The sequence below is a fragment of the Meles meles genome, chromosome 2 (assembly GCF_922984935.1).
Source record: "Meles meles chromosome 2, mMelMel3.1 paternal haplotype, whole genome shotgun sequence".
Lineage (NCBI taxonomy): Eukaryota > Metazoa > Chordata > Mammalia > Carnivora > Mustelidae > Meles > Meles meles.
The window spans coordinates 175,507,759-175,531,489 of NC_060067.1; the positions used below are offsets into that span (position 1 = coordinate 175,507,759).

Consider the following 23,731-nt stretch of genomic DNA (forward strand, 5'->3'; position numbering starts at 1 on the left):
CTACTGAGAAGGGATGATATTAAAAGCACTCATATCTTAGGGCTCTAAACTTAAGTCTTAAAGGAGTTTGATAGTTCAGCTATTAGTATAACAGTCTCACTGATTATAACAGTTTTTGTTTATATTAGACCTATTTTGATCATTATGCAAGTAAAAGCCTTTTTTTTTTACATAGGGCAATTTAATCATTTTGGCAAAGTTTAACCTTTAAAATTTTTTAATTTTTTAAATTTCTCAAAGTTATTTTTAAAATAATACTATCACTTTCATATATACATACATACTAATATATAATTTGAAATTATAGATTTGTAATAAGACAGCAACCAAAAAAACCTTACCATACGTTATTTACAACAAAGCCAGTTTAAAAGATACATATTTGAACATCAAAATTGTAAGTACTAACTTTAAAGAATTTTTTTTTAAAGATTTTATTTATTTATTTATTTGTTAGAGCACAAGAGCAGGGTGAGGAGCAGAGGGAGAAGCAGACTCCCGATATGGAGCTCTTTCCAGAGACTCCAGGGTCATTACTTGAGCCAAAGTCAGGTTCTTAACTGTCTGAGGCACCCAGGCGCCCCTTTAAAGAATTTTTATAATTCAGCCAATTTGTAAAGGTCAGGTACTTCCAAAATAAAATCTTTCTGTAAAAAATCAAAACAAAAAACTATTTCATTAACAGAAAAAAACTCTTCCATTTTTTTTTCAGATTTTTTATAGCATTATAAGGAAAATGGGCAAAAGACTTGAACACTTTCCAAAAGATGAAATGCAGATAGCCAGTAAATAATCACTTAAAATTCTGTATGTAAAATGGACACACAGTGAAAATTCCTATCCTAATAAAAGAGGCAGAAAATTACCCACAGAAAAGACAATTACCTTCAAAGAATAACAAAAGAAATAACAAAAATGTTATAATTTGCAGTTCTTTGTTTACAACTAAACATTTTTTTCTGTATCTTTATTGAGTCTCTAGTGAATGATTGGTTCATGGTTTGTCTATTTGTGTATTGTGGTAGTAAAGATGTTCCTTGCATTTGTTAGTATTTTAAATTTATTTCTAATTAGACAAATAGTATATAAATACCATCTTAAGAAAATGTTATAGTTAGGGGCGCCTGGGTGGCTCAGTGGGTTAAAGCCTCTGCCTTCAGCTCAGGTCATGATCCCAGGGTCCTGGGATCGAGCCCCACATCGGGCTTTCTGCTCAGCGGGGAGCCTGCTTCCCTTCCTCTCTCTGCCTGCCTCTCTGCCTACTTGTGATCTCTGTCTGTCAAATAAATAAATAAATAAATCTAAAAAAAAAAAAAAAAAAGAAAATGTTATAGTTATAGTTCAAGCAGGTGTGTGTACACCCACACACACCTACGCACACGTATGTAACATTTTTGTGTGTATGGTAACAAAAATATATTAATTGTTCTGCCTTTTTTCACTATCTTGGAGCTCTTTTTATGTCAATACAAATACGTTCTATTTAATTTACTACATAGTGTTCCATAGTATGCATATATTACAGTTCTATGCATATATTACTATTCTCCTATTGAAGGACATTCGAGTTGCTTTCAGTTCTTTGCACTTAGAAACAGTGCTTCAGTCAACATGCTTTTACATGTACAGGTCTTCCCCGACATAGACAGCAAAAGCAGAACGTCTAGGTCACAGAAAGTGAATGTACAATTGATGGATACTGCCCTGTAGCCTTCTAAGGTAGTTCCTTCCAACCTGAACTCCTACGAGCAATATATCAGAGCACCTGTTTCCTGTACTCCATCCACAGTTTGTATCTTCAAACACATTTGCCTTGTTTGATGAATTTTTAAAATGTTACTTGGGTTTAATTAGCATTTATCTGATTACTAGTGAAGTTGAGGTTTTTTTTTTTTCACATGTTTATTGGCGGTTTGTCTTTCTGCTTTCTGTAAACTGCCTCTTCATATTCTGCCCACTTTATTTATTTATTTATTTATTTATTGAGTCAGTCAGTCATTTTTAAGTAAGCCCTCTGGCTTAATGCGGGGCTTGAACTCACCACCCAAGATCAAGAGTCACATGCTATACTGTCTGAGCCAGCGAGGCACTCCTGCCCACTTTTTTATTAGGCTATTCTATTTCTTTTTTTTTTTTTTTTAAAGATTTTATTTATTTATTTGACAGAGAGAGAGATCACAAGTAGGCAGAGAGGCAGGCAGAGAGAGAGGAGGAAGCAGGCTCCCTGCAGAGCAGAGAGCCCGATGCGGGACTCGATCCCAGAACCCTGAGATCATGACCTGAGCCGAAGGCAGCGGCTTAATCCACTGAGCCACCCAGGCGCCCCTAGGCTATTCTATTTCTATATTGATTCATAGTTCTGTATAAATCTTGGTCAGTTACCTTTGCTTAATTGTTGCATGTATTTTCTCCATATGTGATGTATTTTTCCACATCTGCCCTGTTCCTTCTTTTTTACCTGTTCTGTTCTAATTGACATTATTTCTAGCTTTAAATGTTTGCCAGATTGTAGAACCTTCTGAGCTTAAAGTTTTCTTTGTAGGAAGGCTTTTAATTATAGGTTCAATTTTTAAATAATTTATAGAACTATTCTTGGGTGTTGGTAATTATGCATTTTTAAGAATCTATCCATTCATGTAAGTTTTCAAATTTATTGACAAAAATGTAGTGATATCCTTTTGTTTTTTTAATAGTTGTAAGATTTGTAGTGATGTACCATTTCTCATTTTGTTAATATTGGTGCCTTTTCTCCCTTTATTAGTCACTCTTGCCAGAGATATCAGTTTTATTAATCTTTTTCAAAAAAAAAACTGTTGGGTTTTTTAATCCTTCCCAATGTATATTAATTTCACTCATTCTTTTTTTTTAATTTTTCTTAAAGATTTTTATTTGTTTATTTGACAGAGATCACAGTAGGCAGAGAGTCAGAGAGGCAGAGAGAGAGAGAGAGGAGGGGAAGCAGGCTCCTTGCTGAGCAGAGGGCCGGATGTGGGGCTCGATCCCAGGACCCTGGGATCATGACCTGAGCTGAAGGCAGAGGCTTTAAACCACTGAGCCACCCAGGTGCCCCAATTTCATTTCATTCTTGAAGAGTGCTTTTACTGGATATAAAATGCTGGCTTAGTAACAGTTTACTTTCAGCCCTTTAGAGATAATGTCCCATTGTTTTCTGACTTCCATTTTTCCCTTGCTATCAGCTCTCAGTCTTACTGTTCATTCTTAGAAGGTCATTCATTGTCTTTTCTGTGGGTATTATTAATATTCGTTTTAATAAATAAATTTTATTTTTCTTTGTTCTCTTTGTTCTTGATTTACTACAGTTTGAATAAGATGTGTAGTTGTGATTTTCTGTTTTACATTAGGATTATGAGTTTTCATTTTATGTCTGTTTTACATATGGAAATTGTAAGGGACTAATGGAATCTTGTCTTTGGTAATTTCTTTTACTTATTCTTGGTTGAGAAGACCTTCCCACTCTCACCTCCCATATGTTGAAAAATTCTGTTCTGGGTTTTCTATGGATTAATTTTATTATTGAGTGAGAAGTGAAGATCTAATTTTTTTTTTTTTTAGTGCCTTATCTCCAAATTGATGATCAGTTATTCTAGCAGATCAATTATTGAAGCAAATCAATTATTCTAGCCAAATTTATTAAATAACCCTTGAAGCATTCCATGCTCATGGATTGGAAGAAAAAACATTGTTAAAATTTCTGTACCACAGAAAACAATCTACACATTTAATGCAATCCCTGTCAAAATACCACCAGCATTTTTCACAGTGCTAGAACAAGCAATCCTAAAATTTGTATGGAACCACAAAAGACCCCAAATAGCCAAAGCAATCCTGAAAAACAAAACTGGAAGCCTCACAATTCTGGACTTCAAGCTATATTACAAAGCTGTGGTCATTAGGACTGTATGGTACTGGCACAAAAACAGACACAGAGATCAGTGGAACAGAACAGAGAACCCAGACATGGACCCACAAAGTGGTCAACTAATCTTCAACAAAAGAGTTAAGAGTATCCAATAGAAAAAAGACAGTCTCTTCAACAAATGGTGTTGGGCAGACTGGACAGCCACATGCAAAAGAATGAAACTGGACCACTTTCATACATCATACACAAAAATAATTTCAAAATGGATGAAAGACTTAAGTGTGAGACAGGAAACCATAAAAATCCTACAGGAGAACACAGGTAGAAACCTCTTTGAACACAGCCTTAGCGACTTCTTATTGGACATGTTGCCATAGGCAAGGGAAACAAAAGCAAAAATGAGCTATTGAGACTTTATCAAGATAAAGCAAAGAAACAATCAACAAAACTAAAAAGCAGCCTATTAAATAGGAGAAGATATTTTCAAATGATATAGCTGATAGAAGGTTAGTATCCAAAATCTATAAAGAACTTATCAAACTCACACCCAAAACAAATAATCCATTTAATAAGTGGGCAGAAGACGTGAATACACACTTTTCCAAAGAATACATCCAGATGGCTAACAGACACATGAAAAGGTGTTCAACATCACTCATCATCAGGGAAATACATTTCAAAACCACTATGAGATACCACCTGGCTGAAATTAATAACACAAGACAACAGATGCTGGCAAGGATGCAGAGAAAGGGTAATCCTCTTGCTAGGATGCATACTGGTGCAGCCACTCTGGAGAAGAGTTTGGAGGTTCCTCACAAAGTTAAAACTAGAACTACCCTATAATCCAGCAATTGAATGACTAGGTATTTACCCAAAGGATATAAAAATACGGATTTGAAGGGATACGTGCACCCAATGTGTATAGCAGCATTTTCAACAATAGCCCAACTATGGAGAAAGCCCAAATGTCCATCAACTGATGAGTGGATAAAGAAGATGTGGGGTATGTGTGTGTGTGTGTGTGATGGGATATTATTCAGCCATCAAAAAGAATGAAATCTGGCCATTTGCAATGATGTGGATGGAGGTAGAGTGTATTATGGTACGTGAAATAAGTCAGGGAAAAACAAATACCATATTCTGTCACTCGTGAGGAATTTAAGTAAGAAAACAGATGAACATATGGGAAGGGGGAAACTAAAAAGAGAGAGGGAAACAAGCCATAAATGACTCTTAACCATAGAGAATAAACTGCTGGGTGATGGAGAGAGGTGGTGGGGAATAGGCTAAATGGGTGATGGGTATTAAAGAGGGCACATTTTGTAATGAACACTGGATGTTGCATGTAAGTGATGAATCACTGAATTCTCCAGAAACCAGTATTGCACTGTATATTAACTAAAATTAAAATTAAAAATGAATTAAAATAACCTTTTAATTTAACGACTTATTTTTCAATACCTTTTTTTGTATGTGAAATTCTTATACATAATAGTACCGTCTCTTTGGGGAGTAGCTATTTGATGTCATTTGCTGCTTCTATTTAAAAAGAATGTGCTTTATTTAATCTGTGCTTTCTCAACCAATTTTTCAGGACAACACCCTTGTTTTTCATGTAAAGTGTCTGGTACAGATGTGAAGCGTTGCTCTGTTGGCGCTTGTGGGAAATTTTATCATGAAGCCTGTGTCCGCAAATTCCCCACTGCCATCTTTGAATCAAAAGGATTCCGCTGTCCTCAGCACTGTTGCTCTGCCTGTTCCATGGAGAAAGATATCTACAAAGCAAGTAAAGGTAAAACAAAGTTAAAAAGGGGGACTAAGGTTTTTTCTTTTTAAGTGCAGTTGCTAATAATAAGCACATCGTTTTGAAGAGTATTAAGTAATTATCCATCTCTGCATCTGTAGATATAACTGCTCAGCCACAATAGCATGGTAAGTAGAGATTAGGTTCTAATTCAGATCATGAGAAGAAAATTCCATACATTCAAAGTTACCCTTGAAAATTTCTTTCACAGGTGATACTGAGACCACCATCTCTCCAGCACTGGAGCAAACAAGTTTTTCTTTGAGTGATCTCTCAATGGGTCCTGCATAGGAATAACAGAGCCACATGTATGGAGAAAAATATTATCTTACCAAAACAGCATCACATGGAACCCAAAAGAGCCCAAATCCAAAAAGCTCATTTTATATCCAGCTGATTCCTAATTATGCAGATTTTGTTTTTTCTGGTTTGCTTTAAACAGGTCGCATGATGCGATGCTTGAGATGTCCAGTAGCCTATCACTCTGGAGATGCTTGCATTGCTGCCGGCAGCATATTCGTATCCTCCTACATGCTCATCTGTAGTAATCATTCCAAACGGAGCAGCAGTTCTTCCTCTGCCATAAATGTAGGCTTTTGTTTCGTTTGTGCGAGAGGTGAGTGTCAGTCCTTTCTCTTTCTTTCTTTGAGTTCATTGGCATATTTCTCCATCAAACTAGAGTTTCAGTAATATCCCTGAGAGAGTAACACTTTTCAGTAGTCCCTTTTGTAACATTAAACGTTCAAATTTTAGAACATTAATTCTTCTCTAAACTAATGTCTGCATTTTTTGAATAATTTAGAATTACAGATAAGTTCTTAGTGTTTCTGTATGGAGCATCAAAAGATTATTCCCTTCTGCAAACAATTCTATTCGAAGTAGACTCTTCCCATGTCATATTCTTTAATCCAAAGTTTTTGCCTGATTGAGATTTTACTTGGAAGATGAGAGGAGCACATTTATTTTTTTAATTGTTTATGTTGTATTTTATCATATTTTGGTCTGGCATTGAGGAAGGCCTGATGGGATACAGCCAAGACAACATACGTGGTGGTGGTAGCTAAGAGCCGGCAATACAAGCTTTCTTACTTGCCACCTGTTGATATCTAAGTATGCCAAGAGATTAATAAAGTAAGAGCAGTATTGTGTTCCTGAGGGGGTCAGTGAACTTGAGTTTGTGATAAATATAAAATAGAATTTCTCTAGTTGAATATAATATAGAATATTCAGTTTCACAGAGTATCTCAGCTGTATTAAAATAAAACAACTTCTAGTATTTATTAAACATTTTAGAAATTAATGAATATCCCCTAATGCAGTTTGGTTTGTTTTTGTTTTGGTTGTTTGTTTTTTTAAATGCAAGTGCCAAGTTTTCTGAACTTACCCTAGTGGTGAAATAATTGAAAGGACTACAAGGTGTATCAAGCTTATTAAATTATATTTAGACTAAACTGAAGATGAGTGTTTGGTTTGATTCTGGTTTTATTTGGTTTTGTTTGTTTTTTGCTTTAGGAAATAGTTCTTTTAATTTGGTGAAAGTACTATAAAGTATTTTAAAATAGAATTTAGGTAGTGTGACAGATCTTGAGTTGTTTCGGTTTTGTGTCTTTTGTTTAAAAAAAAAAAAAAAAAGCCAGAGGAGGTTGGTAGTAAAGATGAAGTAAGTGGCAGCCCTTCTGGCAGCCAGCTGAGTCCATTGTATGTACAGCCTTCAGTTTGCCAGAGTTTGTGGTGAGTACCTGGGTCTGTCTCCCATTAGAGGGGGAACATTGTGTCTTTCTTTAGCAGAGCAAGAACAGCTGTATTCTGCTCTGAAACCTGGCTGTTACCTGGAGGAGTAGGTCTGAAATGTTTTGTGCCACATTATAATAGGTGGCAGAAAGGATTCAAAATCATCCAAAGAAATAAAAAAGTCACCCCTGATGTCTTTACGGTCTCCCCATGCCCAAGAAAGTAATGGTAGTTTGGAAATAGTGAGTTATCAATTGAATGGCTAGCTTTAGAGACTTTACACAGATGAGCGTCAGTGATAACATGAAGTCTGTTATCACCTTGTAAACGTTTTATTTTATGTTGCTGGGCACTTAATATTACTTGCTTTTGCTAGGGCTCATGCTAGAGAGTGTGTAACTGAGCCAACATTTTATTTTATTAAATTTATATATTTGAGATAGAGCAACAGCAAGAGAGAGAGTGAGGGAGAGTGCGCATGAGCAGAGGGGTGGGGAGGCAGAGGGAGGAGCAGGCTCTCCAAGCAGGGAGCCAGATGTGGGGCTCCATCCCAGGGCAGCCACTTAACTGACTGGGCTACCTAGGCACCCCTGAGCCAACATTTTAAGTGTCAACTTTATAATTTTCATTTGGCTTACTTGGAGTACGTTCTGAATCAAGTACCATCAGTATATTAACCACTTCCTTCTTTTCATTCAGCAATTGAGAAACATTTAAAACCGGTATTTTCAATTTAAGATAGGCAGAAAAATGGCCCTTTGTCAAGGAGCCTAGTTTTATAGAGACTAACCATTATAAGTTTAACTTAAATGCCATGATTAAAAGCTTGAAGTAATGCAAATGAGGGGAAAACTCATGTTTTACAGGATCTGTATTTGTATCTTATCAATTTGACAGCTATCTGAAAGATATACTGTATTTAAATGCCTGTATAATTAAGATTATTTAATTCTCAAATATTTTAACTATGAAACTTTGTACAGTAAAGAGAAACTTTAATTTTCCTTTCCAGCAGTTTATAGAAATTTATTCTAAATAGATCAGATGTTGGGATTTGAGAAGGCTAAGTCAATAGTTTTTACAAGTAAATAATATGTGTTCTTTCGTCAGTTTTTACAGAGGTCTCCTTAAAAAAAAAAAAAGAGAGAGAGGCCTGATTGTACTAAATCCACACATTAAAAAGGAGGCTTTAATTGTGTATGTTTTGGTATTAGAAAACTCTGTTTTGCTTTTGTTTCTTGCCTCATGTGGAGTTTTGCCCTCCTCACAAAGGATTTTTCTCTTAGTTCATGGCTATTGGTTGTTTAAAAGCATTCAGCTAATTCTTTAGGACTGAATAAATATCTAGAAATGTTTTTGGAAATGTTTCAAGGTTCAGAGGAACATTGCTCCTCCCCTGACCCCCATGGTGCCATAGAAGAATGTTCAGTCATATTTCAGTGTAGTGTACATACATCCTTTAGGGATTCCTTCCAATCTGGGCAGGTGGGGGATGGTGGCGGTGGTGGGTGTTGTAAAATCAAGTTACTTAACATTCTCTCCCTTTCTTTGTAATGGTAATTTGTAATGGAGAAGGTAGATTAGGGCTTTCTTTTCATTTTAATACTAGCAATTTTTTGGTATCTATAAATCAAACTCTACGGGATATGCAATCCGACTGAACTGTCACAGTTCCCTTAAGGAGTTTTTTCCCCATTTTTTGTGGATGAGAACACTGAAGCACCGATTACATTATTTACCTGAAGGTTGCAGAAGTTTAAATAGAGGGACTAACATTTGCACCCGGATCTTTCTCATTTCATTCCCAGTTTTTTACACTACATTGCTTCTCTCTTTTAAATGCATAAAATTCATTTGACATTATATAACCTTTTTTAGAAGACTTTTATGCTATTACCAGTTAGCAATTTTAAGGTCCATTCTGTCCTCCAGGTCGGAGATGTTTCTTAAATCTTTCTCAGTGTAGGGTAGCACCCATGGCAAAAAGTAGATGGTAACCCCTTTAAAAACAAAACTCTTACCTCTTCTCAAAATGATCTCTGTAAAACTGCTGTCATGATCTGTATTGTGAAGTCCAGATCACTGTAAACTGTCTAATCACGAAACAGAGAAATGTTCCCTGGTCTCACTCCCTAGGTTTAGGAGTGGCCTGTAATGAACTCAGCAAAGGGTAAGTGGATGGGAGGGAGAGGAGAAGTGGGTGTCACAAGTGGGTTAGAGCAAATCTTCTCTTTCCCTCCAAATAGGATAGCTGGATTGGTACGTCAGAAGAACTGTCTTAATAAACCCTTGGGTTCGTTATTTTATTATGGCAGGGAAAAAGTGTAAATGGTTTGCATTACCTTAGTGAAGTTCAACAAATTATGGCTCCTTTAGAATCATGTATCATGCTGATAGAGAACAGCTTCATTATCTGTCAGAGAAAGCTAGAATTTATTTGAGATTATCTCAAGATATGACTAGAGAACAGGAGAGACTCAATTCTGCCTTTCAGTATCACTTGATACGTTGAAGGTAGATCAGTGTCTCTATCATGTTATGTAAATAACTCTTATTTGCTATTAGGTGATATGTCATTTTATTTCTTTGGATTGTCATCATAGTACTTATAAATATTAAGGAATGTAGCTTTGTCTTCCATAGGGGGTTTTAAGTGTGACGTCAAATGCAGTTTATATCTCCAAATTAACTTGCAGTTTTCTTCTGGGTGTGTAGGTTTTTAAGGGATAAGGCACTGAGTAGCTCAAACTCCCTTTAACAATTCTGGCAACACTCTTCTGTCAGATCTTTCTTTTTCTTCATATTCTCTTTCCCCCACTCCCAACTTTTAGCACAGCTACATAATAGGTGTTGGTTTATTTTTTTTTCCTCATGGAATCATGGGTAGTTTCATTGCAGCTCATCTCTTTCTGTTTGTTTCATATAGGGCTGATAGTTCAGGACCATTCAGACCCCATGTTCAGTTCATATGCCTATAAGTCCCACTACCTACTGAATGAATCAAATCGTGCAGAGTTGATGAAATTACCTATGATTCCTTCTTCGTCAGCTTCCAAAAAGAAATGTGAGAAAGGTAATAATCAAAATAGTTTACCTCTTTTATTTTTGCATTTCCTTTTTTTTTTTTTTCTCTTTAAATGAAGGGGGGGAATGTATGCCTGTCAAGCACCATCTGTTGCTTTTGGTAAATTCTACCTTGGTGGTTGTGACTGTGTCTTCATATGGCTGCAACATTATTAAAAAGGGCTTAAAATAATTCCATTATTACAAATTCTTACCTACTTACTCTTCTCCTTGAATAAATTCTCACACATTCCATATATCTGTAGGTCATTAAAATTGAAAGGCTAAGATTTTGCTTTATATATAGAAAGATATTCTAAAGGCTCTTTCTCTTCTGCCTGATGTAGAACTACCATTCATGTTAGAAAAGAATAGACATGATGTAAATTGTTCTGAACTTTCAGCTAAAAAATGAGGGTAGGTTATTAAAAGAGGGAGACCAAGAAGTTGATACTTAAAATTTTGATTTTAGGGTCTATGCTGTCCTTTTGTTTCTTAAATGTTTTTATTAAGATGCTATGAAAACTAGTTGCCCTTCTCTTAGGAGACTGGGGAGATTGACCCAAATATTGGATATTGAAAGGCGACCCAGCTCAACTGAAGAATTGCTTATGGATAATTTATCTACAGAGAACCAAGAGCTAAATGTATATTTCTATTCTCCCAGTTAATTTAACCTGTAGAAGAAACCCATTCCTTGAATTTAGCTTTACATAGCTTACTTGTAACACAGGGGAAAAGTAATTTAACAGTACTGTATTACTTAGGGAGTTATTATCCCAGAGGGTAAAATGAATAATCTGGAAGGTGACGGCCTTTTCCTGTATACATTCCCTTTATGATCTGGGTTCCAGGTTCAGAATCTTTAAAGAAAAATTAATCCATACCTAATAGATTGGGTATATTTGAAATAAGTTTTTTTTTTCATTCATTGTGTTGCCTGCTTGATGTGTCTTTTTTCTTTGTCAGACATCTGAAGTGGCAACCCATGACTAAAAGAAAATACAACTAACTAAACAGGGTGACTAGAACCTGTGGAGAAGTTGCTCGGAGAGAGTATTGGCTTGTTTGCTTGCTTGTTTGTTTCTTTTCCTTTGAGGTCAGAGGATGTCACCTGACTGGTGATACCACCTACTTGTAAAACAAAGATGGACAGAGCGGTCTGACTAACTCCATAATGCAATAAAATTAGACTACCCGAGGCATTCATTTTGGGAAATGCCTTGTTTCCTACTGGCGCCTTTATAAAATTAGATGAATTCAATTGTTTCTTACTTTGTTTTCAGTACTCAGTATTGACCTTGACATGAATTGAAATTATTTTGAGCCCTCTCTTTGCTTAGCTTGAACCATGTCTTACTTCTTGCATCCTAAAGCAGTTTTCTTGCATAGCACCAAGGTGGATTATTCATATTTTCATTTTTCTTGTGTATTTTTTGTCAAAAAATCGTGGTGATTTTCATTGACGATTCTGGGTCTGTATTTCCTCTGAGATAAGACTTTTAAGTTTTAATTTTAATTAAGGACTATTCCATTATGTTAAAAAAATGGCCAGCCTGACTTTTCCACATCAGCTCTAATAATCACATGTACTCTAAAACGGTTTGCTAAGACTGCTTTCCCTACTGGTCATTCCTTTCTGATGGAGAAATCAATTATCTCATTTTACTTGAAACTTAACAGAATTCCCTACCTAAACTAAGAGCACTCAGGCAGCTAATCTGTAGCTTGGAGAATTGGAACAATGAATCCATATTGAAACTGCGAAGAAGAAAAAAATCTCAATGATTAAAGCAAAAGCTTTTAAGCAGAGGAAATATAGTAATTTATTTCATCCCTGATTGTATATAGATTTTCTTTTTGTTTTTTGTTAATCAGTTAAACGTTTGAAAGTCTACAGGAAGAAAAGATTTTCTGGAAAATTGATAGCAAACCCTCAAAAGGTTGGAGCTGTGATTTCATAAAGTTGTGTAGAGGGCTCTTAACCTTTTGCTTATGAGATTTAAAATCTCAGTATATTCATGGGTTACGGACCTGATTTTCCAATAGAATCAAATTTTTTTTTTCGTAAATGTCTATGTTTTATTTTATCTTTAGTGGTTAACATCCTTCTCTGTCACTTGTTGAAATACCTATTAGAAATAGCTAACCTCCCCCCAAATCTCTTTTATTTCTTTGCACTTAAAAATATTCTTTTGTTTTGTTTGCTGCACTTGCTTTGGTCTGAATCCAGAGATCACTTTGTGTATTTCAGTGGAGAGGATTTTGCTAGGAGAGGGATCTCCTTGAGTGTGGTACTTCATTCTACAGTGACATTTACTTAGTTTTATGCTATAAAGCAGTGGTTCTCAATATGAAATCAGAAAAACTTATGTAAACAATTTTGAGCTATGTTTAATATTTCAGAAAATCTAACAATCACACATTTGCACAAAATAAGGCTGCATATTTTTTTTTGTATTTGGCTATGATTTGAACAACTTAATATGATAAGACTAATTTTACTATTGGGATCAGAACCTCTGATTGGCAGTTATATATTTCTTTGGTTAATAAAAACAGGAGAAATTGTTACCTTCAACAGGGGTTTTGATTCTGGGGTTGGTTTGTTTGTTTTGGTTTGGGCTGGCTTTTTGTTTTTTGGGTTTTGGGTTTTTTTTTTTTTTTTACTTTTTGCTGCTGTTGTTTTTTTGATAAAATATTTTAAAAAAACATGAGTCCCTGAGGAAGGGAAAGGGGATCCTTGGTGATGAAAAGTTGCAAACCACTGCTGTATAGCCTGTTTGACTTTATTTTTACTGAAAAGGGAAATGATAATGTAATCACCAATTTGAGGAAGTACAATCCTTTGCTTTTTTGCATTCTTTTATGGGGAAAGAAAAAAGTACCGGTCAACCTATTAGCTATCTTCATTCTTGCTAATTTTATTATAAAGGGATTCAGTTAACTGTGGTACTGGATTAAAATACGAAGATGACCACTGCTTGCTTTCTTAGCTCCCAAGGAGAAAAGAAAGTAAGTTGCTACATATCTCTTCGAAAATCTGCTCTCAAATCTACTTAGTCTAAAGATTGTATGCATCTGTTATGTCATCTGTTAAGAGTTTTAGCTGCCTGCTAAACTGATACCTCAACTGCCCACCTTTCTGAGGGGTAAAGACCTCAGTAATGTTTTTCATACTCCTCAAAAGCTTTGAGTCTCTGGCTATGCAGCCTTGAAAAGGACTGGAAATAGAGATTCTGTTCATTTGCTTTCTATTTTAATCCATCACTATAGACCTGACTCAGTCCCTTTATTTTCCCCCAATTTTAATCAAAGTTAATGCACTTAAAAGATAACTTTTTCTTTTCTCTTTCTTTTTCTCTTTCCTCTTTTCTCAGTTATTAAGACTGTTTATTTGTTTCAAGGTGGAAGATTGCTCTGCTGTGAATCGTGTCCAGCTTCCTTCCACCCGGAATGCCTGAGCATAGAAATGCCAGAAGGCTGCTGGAACTGTAATGACTGTAAAGCTGGCAAGAAGCTCCATTACAAGCAGATTGTTTGGGTCAAATTGGGAAATTACAGGCAAGTTTTTCCAAGGACAAAGAGGAAGTATTCAATCATTGTTCAGACACAGGTGTTCATAATCTGTATACAAACTGGCAAGGAGATAGGTAGAACAGCACAGAGCCACTTCCTTAAAAAAAAACAAGAAACAGAAGAGAAACCTGTTTTGAGTTAGTTTTTAGAGGACTGGGAGGTTAGTTGTTGTTGGATTTTTTTTTTTTTTTTTTGATTGATTGGTTGGCTTGTTTTTATGTTCTGAAAGTTATTTTATACTAATGAACTATGTACTGCTAGATTTTGGAATAAAATGTCTTATGTAGGTAGTAGGGAAGATGGTTTCTTTGTGTCCTAATACATTCATATTGATTTCTCATAAAACGAAGACTTTATATCCTGGCCAAAATAGCTCTCTTTTCCCATTTTAGTTCCTGCTAGAAGCTTTAAACTGAGTGCAAGGAGAGAGCTTTTTAGAATTTAAAGAAAGAAATTATTTCATTAGGAGCTTTTAGTTCTTAAGACTACGAATGTGCGATTGTCATTATTTTCAAAAAACTTTCTCCTTTTGAGAAGGCTCTCCTTACCAAGCCTCCACTGAGCAGGAATAGCGATTTATCTTCTAAAAAACTCCACATTTTACATTTTGAGGCACATTTATCATTTTACTAATAGATACTATTCAAGAGAGCACAATGAGAATCTGCTATTCAATTAGAATACTAAGTAAAATATATTTCTGTAGAAATAGATTTTATATATTTCTATATATATTATATCTTATATATATAACAAACATACTGTACTATTTTAGCAATGGCTATGTCATTTTCTCTGTTTTAAATACGTTGCTTGCTTACCTATTTAACTTTAAAAATTTTGTTTTTAGCTGAGATAAGGGGCCTTGAGGTTGAGAAGCAATCCCCCATACACACTATTTTTTTTTAAACATATGACAGAAAACCTCAAAGTTCCCCCCTCCAAAAAAAATTGGCAGTTAAATAATAAACAATTTTGTACTTCTGGCAAAAGATAGGGAGTTTTGAAAGGCAAATGTTAAGCCAAGGTAAAAAATTTGCACTTACACTTTAGTAAGAAAAGACAAATACCTTAACAAGAACAGAGACAAAGAAGGGAAAGAGCCAGTTTGCCAAAGAATAGCAAAGAGAAAATAAACCTGTAAAAATTGCTGCCCCTCAGGGCATGTGGGTGGTTCAGTCAGTTAAGCGGCTGCCTTCGTCTCAAATCCCACAGGAGTCCAGCATGGAGCCCCACATTGGTCTCCCTGCTCAGTGGGGAGATTGCTGCTGCTTCTCTTTCTGCCCCTCCCCTCTCCTCTCCTCGCTCCCCACCTCAAATAAATAAAATCTTAAAAAAAAAAATGTTGAGCCTTTGAGCCTTACTAGAAATAAGTGTACATTAAAAACAAAGAGGTGTTGTTTTTTTTTATTTTCAATTAACAGATTGGCAAAGATTTAAGAGTAATAATTTTTTGGCTAGGGAGGGCATAGGGAAAGGAGTGCCCCCCCCCCCAAAGAGGGCAGTCTGGCATCACATTAAAACTATAATTGTGTCTGTGCTTTGACTTAGCACTTCCCCTTCAAGGAATTTATGGGAAAAAAATTGGAAAAGGAGGCAAAAATGTATTTATAGGAGTGTTCATTGCAGTATTTTTTTTTAAAGATTTTATTTATTTATTTGACAGAGAGATCACAAGTAGGCAGAGAGGCAGGCAGAGAGAGAGAGAGAGAGAGAAGGAAACAGGCTCCCTGCTGAGCAGAGAGCCTGATGTGGGACTCCATCCCAGGACCCTGAGATCATGACCTGAGCCAAAGGCAGAGGCTTTAGCCCACTGAGGCATCCAGGCGCCCTGCAGTATTATTTTTAATTGCAAAAATTTGAAATAACCCAAATGCCCAGTCAGTGAGGGATCTGTCAAATAAATTACAATATATCCTTAACCATAAGAGGATAATGCTGGTCTCTATAGTAACATAAGATGATATCCACGATATATAGTTGAATTTAGAGAGCATGTTAAACAGCGTATATGTTATCTTTCCATGTGTTTATATGTTTTTTAAAAATTGTAGATGTAGATATGTTTTTTTTTTCAGATCCAGAAAGAAATATATCTAATGTTAAAGTATGAGGGATAAGATTAAAGGGGAGGCATTTTCAATTTTTCTATTATACATTTCTGCATTGTTTTAATTTTTAATCACACACTGCTTTTTATAATTAAAAATATATCTTTCCAGGGTGGGAAAGGGTGTGAGTTTGACAGTTGCTAAAACATTCCTATATAAGAAGTATCTAAAACAGTGTAAGAAGCCTTCAGATCTTCACATAAATTTCAGAATGTCTACTTTTTTAAATTCCTTTTTTGGATTTTGGGTTTTTTTGTTTTTTGAGATATAACTGACATAACATTATATTAGTTTTAGGTTGATTCAGTATTTGCATATGTTGTGAAATCATCACCACAACAAGTCTAGTTAAGGAGCACACATAGTTACAGAATTTTTTTTTCTTGTAATAAGAACTTTTTGTTGTTGTTATTGAACAATTCCATTTATATGAAATGACCAAATTAGGCAAATCATTAGGGACAGAAAGCAGATCAGTGGTTGCCAAGGGCCAAGGTAGGTGGGAGTAGGGAGTGAATGCTCATGGGTTGCACAGCATTGCAGATGTACTAACCACTATAGTATATACAACTTAAAATGCTTAAAATGGTGAATTTTGCCTCAAAAAAAGTAAAAGTAAAACAGAAAACAAACAAACAAAAAAAACCCAGGTGGCTCTAATAGCTTCAAGATGCCTTTGAAATGATGCCTCCATGGCAACAGTCCCTGAAGAGATATGATAAGAACTTTTAAGGTCTACTCACTTAGCTACTTTCATGTATACAATCCAGTATTATGAACTGTGGTCACCATGGTGTACATTACGTATTTCCTTTATAAAAAGTTATGAATATTAAAGTACCTGCAATTTAATTTTCTTACTTACATTTTAATCACATTACATTTTTAAAAAGCCCAAAGTAGTGCTCTCATTGGGGTTCATAGCTCAGTGAGATTTTATATGCAGGTCAGGCTATTTTCACATGTTTTGCAAAGACTCCCATCCCTGAACTAATTCTTAATGTATTTTTTTTTCCAGTCAGGCCCAGCTGGGTCACACGAAGCTGTTTCTTTTCAGTAACTGGTTACCCCAATGTGAAGCCTCCTGGGGGAAGTGAGGAGGACCCAGAACAACCCCTGGCAGAAAGTGTGCCCCTTCCTAATTGTCCTAGTGAATGTAGTTATTGTGTACACACTTAATACCTTAAAATGAGTTAGAAATAACCATTTCCTGGGGCACCTGGGTGGCTCAGTCGGTTGAGCATCTGCCTTTGGCTCAGGTCATGGTCCCAGGCTGCATGGGGCTCTCTGCTTAGTGGGGAGCCTACTTTTCCCTCTCCCTCTGCTGCTCCCCCCATTCCCTCTCTCTCAAATAAATAAATAAAATCTTAAGAAATAACCATTTCCTGAAATACTGATTACACAAAATAGTGTTTTAATAATTTGAGCACAGACTCTTGCCTACTTTTTTTTCCTCCCTCACTTTTTTTTTTAAGAGAGAAAAAGTGAGCATGTGACCTGGAGGTGGGGGCAGCAGGGGCAGAGCTCAGAACTTGACTTGGGGCTTGATCTTGTGAGCCTGTGATCATGACCTGAGCTGAAATCAGAAGTCAGTTGCTTAACTGAAGGAGCCACCCAACTAAGCCCCTCTTGACTACATTTTAAATTAATTCCTAGGGCCTCCTGGGTGGCTCAGTCAGTTAAGTGTTTGCTGTCAGCTCAGGTCATGATCCCTGAGTTCTGGGATCAAGCCCTCCTGGGCTGCTTGCTCAGCAGGGAGTCTGCTTCTCCCTCTCCCTCTGCCTACTGCTCTGCCTGTGTGTGCGTGCTCTCTCTGTCAAATAAATAAATAAAATGTTTTTAAAAATTCATTCTTAGGTGACTATAGGGTACTTTGTAGATGAAACATGTTCAAGTTCTGCACTATAAATCTGGGAGTATAATCATGTTTTGTTTATCTTCTAAATAATATAATTACTTATTAAGTGAATGGTTTTATCAGACATCTGTAAAGTAAAAGATGGAAAAAATTTAAGTTTTGTGTATTTACTGTTCATACTGATTATTTTATATGCTACCAAAACTTAACCCTTCAATGCCTGACTTGCCCAATTGTTGGAAATTGTCAACTGTACCTCACAAAGATTTCGTTTAGTGATTGCTGTGCTACTCAGTCATTGCATGAAACCATTATATTTTCATCCTGCCCCAATTCCCACATTATGATGTGAGATGAATTCGATTCTGAAATACATACTTACATAAACCTCATACATATGACCAAAAATTATTTACCCTGGTTGATTAGAGAGAAGAAAATGCTTGTTTGAATGGAAGTGGTCATTCTTTATAATAGCATCTGTTTATTCTCAGATGATTCCCTTGACTACTAGAAATAAACATTTATACCTTGAAAGATAATCTTGGTATTAAGAATGCCAAATTTGGAGGAACACATGATGTTTTTAGGATTGAAGTTGGGTTTGGAATAGTATTGGTAAATTCTGATTCTTAAATTGGGTAGTGAGTTCATTGTTATTCTGTTTTTATGCTTTACTTGTATGTTCATGATACATATTTCTTTATATCAAATATTTATTTTTTTTATTTTTTTAAAGATTTTATTTATCTATTTGAGATCAAGAGAGAGAGCAGGAGCAGGGGAGCAGAAGAAGAGGAAGAAGCAGGCTCCCCATTGACCCATTGAGCAGGGAACCCAACACGGGGCTCGATCCCAGGACCCTGGGATCACAACCTGAACCGAAGGCAGATGCTTAACCATTTGAGCCACCCAGGCGCCCCATACCAAGTATTAATTTTTAAAGAAAAAACTAGATGAGGTGTTTAGGGTATAGTTTATTTAATGTGTTCACTATTTCACTAATTCACTAATACGTATGGGTTTCTTTTTTTAAGATTTTATTTATTTGAGAGAGAGAACGAGCAGTGGGGAGGGGCAGATGGAAGGAGAGAGAGAAGCAGATTCCCCACTTAGCAGGGAGCCTGATGTGGAGCTCAATTTCTGAGCCGAAGGTAGACGCTTAACCAACTGAACCACCCAGAAGCCCCTCAACATGTTTTTAAATGATGTGTGGTTTGGTAGGGTTAAAGATAAACAAGGAATTTTTTGTCCTTAGAAACTGAATGAAAATTGCAAGTACAAAACCTTGCCCCGGGCCAGCCATGTAAAAGAATGGTATGGTTTGTCATTCTCTTGATCTGAAATTGCTTTTGTTTTCAGATGGTGGCCAGCAGAGATCTGCAATCCCAGGTCTGTGCCACTGAACATCCAGGGCCTTAAGCATGACTTGGGGGACTTCCCTGTGTTCTTCTTTGGTTCTCATGACTACTATTGGGTACACCAGGGCAGAGTGTTCCCTTATGTTGAAGGAGATAAAAGCTTTGCTGAGGGACAGACTAGTATTAACAAGACCTTCAAGAAAGGTAAGTTGAATGATGTTTATAGGGGCTCAAAACTAAGACTCCACGGTTGATTTCGCGCCATGTCCTGACTTGCGTAGAGAACTTTCACCAGGTGTTAGGATCCAGTGCCCCTACGTATCCAGTCACGTTAGAGCCACATCTTATCCAGTCAGAGAAATACATTTCATTATAGTAGACTCTGCCATCTGTGTGAAAGGAGTTTCTTCCGAGATCTTTCTACCAACATAGAGATTATTTTGGAAATAATCTTCTTAATCGAGTGAAGCTCCCTTGCCACAGAAGAGCAGTAAAAGCTTCTCACGAAGAACATTACAACTGTTTTTGCAACAAGTTTCCAGGAAGTTTGGCTTTCTGGGTAAGAGTAAAATGAACTTAAATCTGGTACAATGTAAAAAGCTGGAGTTTTTCGGTTGGTTGGTTGGGGGTTTTTTTTTGTTTGTTTTTTTGTTGTTTTTTTTTCTTTTTGCTTTACTTGGAACGGTCTGATTATTGAAGTAGGACCTCTTCCTTGAGGCAGCAGCTTGCACAGAGCCCAGCTTTAGCCCTAAATGAGTTATATCCTATTTCAGTGTCTTGGTGGAAAATGGTCATTTCCCGAATAATTTTAAAAAGAAAGCCTCAGGCCAGATCCAGGGCATTGAGAAGGCAATGTAAAGCTGCTCTCCTAGAAGTGTTTTGGGTTTTCTTTTTGGTGTTTATATACTTTGTTTGGTCTTTATTGGCAGCACTGGAAGAAGCTGCAAAACGTTTCCAGGAATTGAAAGCACAAAGAGAAAGCAGAGAAGCACTAGAGACTGAAAAAAACTCAAGAAAACCTCCTCCTTACAAACACATCAAAGTGAGTCTCTGCCCATGAAAACATTAGTATTTGACAGGCAACAGGAAACGCATTACTGTCTTAGTCATTAGAAGGCACTTTCTGACTTATGAAAACTTTGCCACTTACCACCGCAGTCTTCAGTAGAACAGACCAGGAGCTTTTGTTGGAAGCATAAAATGGGAGTTGGGGCTGCTGGGGTGTGAGGAGGCGTTGATAAGCCCTCTCATGCCTGGGAGCAGCGTGTTCCGTGTGGAATCCTCTCCTTGCCCGACCAGGTTGTCCTGCAACCAAATGAGACTGTAGGTGTTTAGCTCCTCCAGAAAAGCCCACAGTTGTCTTCAGTTAGGAAATTTCCGTCAACTGGTAAAAGAAATACACAGGATAAATACGGGAGAGTTTACTTCAGACTTTGATATATCTCTCCACTCGGGAGAGGCCATTTTGTTCTTAGCTTCTTCAGGGGAAATTGAGGTCAAGATAGAAAGAGCCTTTCTCAGAGTCACGCCGTGAGGCAGTTGCCAAGCCAGAAATCGCCTGGATGTGTCTGATGTTCCCGCTGAAATTCTTGGTCTTCTTTGTGGCTTTCTCTTCTAGGCTAACAAAGTGATAGGAAAGGTACAGATCCACGTTGCAGACCTGTCCGAGATTCCCCGTTGCAACTGCAAGCCCGCCGATGAGAACCCGTGCGGCCTGGAGTCGGAGTGCCTGAACCGCATGCTGCAGTACGAGTGCCACCCGCAGGTGTGCCCGGCCGGTGAGCGCTGCCAGAACCAGTGCTTCACCAAGAGGCTCTACCCTGATGCCGAGGTCATCAAAACAGAGCGAAGGGGCTGGGGCCTCAGGACCAAGAGGAGCATTAAGAAGGTAGCGTGGGACAGGGGCTGGGGGGACAGACGAGGGCCTGTGCCTCTCAGAAGATGCTTCATCTTCTCTTGGGGATGGAATGCATAAGAATTCAGGGCAAAATTCTGAAACTTCCCAAGGTGAGAGGTGGACACTTCTTAAGCAAAGCAGAAGCAGTAGGAAGAGGCAGTAATAAACTACACATAAACTTTGGGTGTCCTGTGATTAAGCGTAAAAAGGAGAAGGGACAGTGGTCATTTTCACTGTGAAATGCTGTTTACTTGTTAAACAAAAGAGCTATAAAAGGCTTCGCAGTCAAAAAAGTGCAAAGGTCAGAACGTACTGGGATGGAAGCTAGCAAACCCAGGACTTGGTGCCTTTGTCACCATTCCTTGGCCCTGAGGGCAGGCAGGGCCAAGTCACAACTCCTTGAGCCTCAGTTTCCTTCCCTCTCCAATGGACATGGTCATCCCTGCCCCCATATTTGAAAGGGTTGCTGCCAGTCTCAGATTAGACTATGTATGCAAAAGCAACTGGCAAAAGTTGAGATCTTTGACCCTTACAAATTATCTTTATTCTTATACTTGGAGGCAGTTTTTCAGAGCAGTGTCTTTGTAGAAAAATTTTTAAATGCAAATAACTCAAAGAAAAATGAAAATCTGCAGCAAATCCTACTGTTTGAACAGTGACTGTCAAACTTCAGAAATCCTGGGAATCTCCTGGGATCTTTACCAAGAATGATGTCTTACTGAAATATCTGGGACAGGCCTGAACTGTGCATTTTAAAACCAGGCCCCCAGCCCACCTCCACCTTCACACCTCCCCCACGCTCCCCCTCCCCCTACTTGCCTAGTACCCACAGAGAGAGAATGCAGAGAGGCTTCCACTGAGGTGGGCATTTAAAGCTACTCTTGACATTTTTGTACCTGTAAAAAAAAAAAAAAAATCACCTCTGTAATTAAGAAGGACCATATAATGCAGGAAAGAGAAACATTACAAAAAAGATAATAAAGAGTGAAATTCCTACATCCCTTCCATCTCCTCACCAGACATGACCATTGTTAAGAGGCTATCATGTAGCCTTTTATAACCTTTTCTGCACAGTTATAAATGTAAATGTATATACAAATACATATTCTTATATTCTATACTTATAGGGTTTTTAAAAACATAAATATGATACATATTATTTTATTCCACTTCATATATCATAAATACACCTTAATGACAGTACATAGAGATTTCTCATTCTTTGTCACAGTCCCATTGTATTCTATAGTAAAATGTACCATAACTTACTTCACCTATTTTCTAATTAATTTATATATATACATTTCATTCTGTAATGAACATTCTTGATCATCTATCTCTATGCACCCAGGTTTTTTTAAAAGATTTTATTTATTTATTAGAAAGAGCAAGCACAAGCAGGGGGAGGGGCAGGGGAGGAGGGAAAAGCAGAGGGAGAGGGAGAAGCAGACTCCCCGATGACTTGAGCCAAAGGTAGACGCTTAACTGACTGGGCCACGCAGGCGCCCCTTCAGGCACCCGTTTCTCTAGGTTAGATTGCTTGAGGTGAGACTCAACACAGTAAGCACGTGTTTGTGAAGCTGCTTCAGTGTGCCAGTGATTCCTCTGGGCATTTGGAAAAACAGTAGTGCACAAGACACCTTTGTGGGTCTGCTGGAGATAGGTAATAAACAGATGTATGATGTTGAGTACCGCTAAAATGCTGCAAAGAAAATAGTGCAGTCAAAGGGGAGAGCTGGTGACAGGGATTGTTATTTCAGACTGCTTGGGTAAGGAGGGGAGGAGGTGCCGTTTGACGTGAACATGAGGGAGAAAGCCGTGCAGGCATATAAGGGAGAAGAGCATTCCAGACTGAAGAAAAAGCAAGGACAGAGGCCTTAGCATGCTCCAGAAACAGCAGGAGAGCCAGTGCCCCTGGCGAAGGAGGAGGAAAGAAGTTGGTAGATAGGAGATGCGAGAGAGGGTGGCCTGGGGCTAGATCCTGTGTGGCCTTAGAGGCCACAGGAGGAAGGCTTCTGGAAGATTTTAGTGGAAGTGACTTGATCTGACCTGATGTGTTCATTCTCTATTGCTGCATAACAATAATACTGCAAACTTGGGAACTTAAAATGTAACACATTTTATTTTCTCACAGTTTCTAGGGCGCAGGAGTCAGGCAGTGCTTGGCTAGATCCTCTACTTAGGGTCTCACAGGATGCTATCCAGGACTAGATTCTCATTCTTCTGCCTCAACTGGAGAAAGGTCCACTTTCCTGCTTGCATGGCTATTGGTAGAATTCTGCTCTTTGCTCCTGTGGGTCTGAGAGCTTTGGGTGTTTTCTTGGTCTTGGTTTGTTGTTGTTTTCATTGTTTTGCTGCTGTTAGCTTCTAGAGGCTGCCCATGATTCCTTGACAGATAGGGTTCCCCAACATGGATTTTTGCTTCCTCACAGCCAGCAAGGGGG

The 23,731-nt window shown here is 37.5% G+C and overlaps 1 protein-coding gene across 3 annotated transcripts in view; it reads left to right on the top strand.

Annotated features, from left to right (window-relative positions):
* The window catches only part of NSD3 (nuclear receptor binding SET domain protein 3), a 118,519-nt gene that overhangs the window by 84,469 nt on the left and 10,319 nt on the right, over positions 1–23,731 (top strand). Inside the window, exons 13-19 of one of the 3 annotated variants that reach the window (XM_045985094.1) lie at positions 5,478–5,675; positions 6,130–6,303; positions 10,345–10,491; positions 13,862–14,045; positions 19,392–19,594; positions 20,320–20,432; positions 21,009–21,278. In XM_045985094.1, coding sequence (XP_045841050.1) covers positions 5,478–5,675; positions 6,130–6,303; positions 10,345–10,491; positions 13,862–14,045; positions 19,392–19,594; positions 20,320–20,432; positions 21,009–21,278 — 1,289 coding nt within the window. The remainder of the gene's footprint in view (positions 1–5,477; positions 5,676–6,129; positions 6,304–10,344; positions 10,492–13,861; positions 14,046–19,391; positions 19,595–20,319; positions 20,433–21,008; positions 21,279–23,731) is intronic. The other 2 variants (XM_045985104.1, XM_045985112.1) reach the window with 2 other exon arrangements.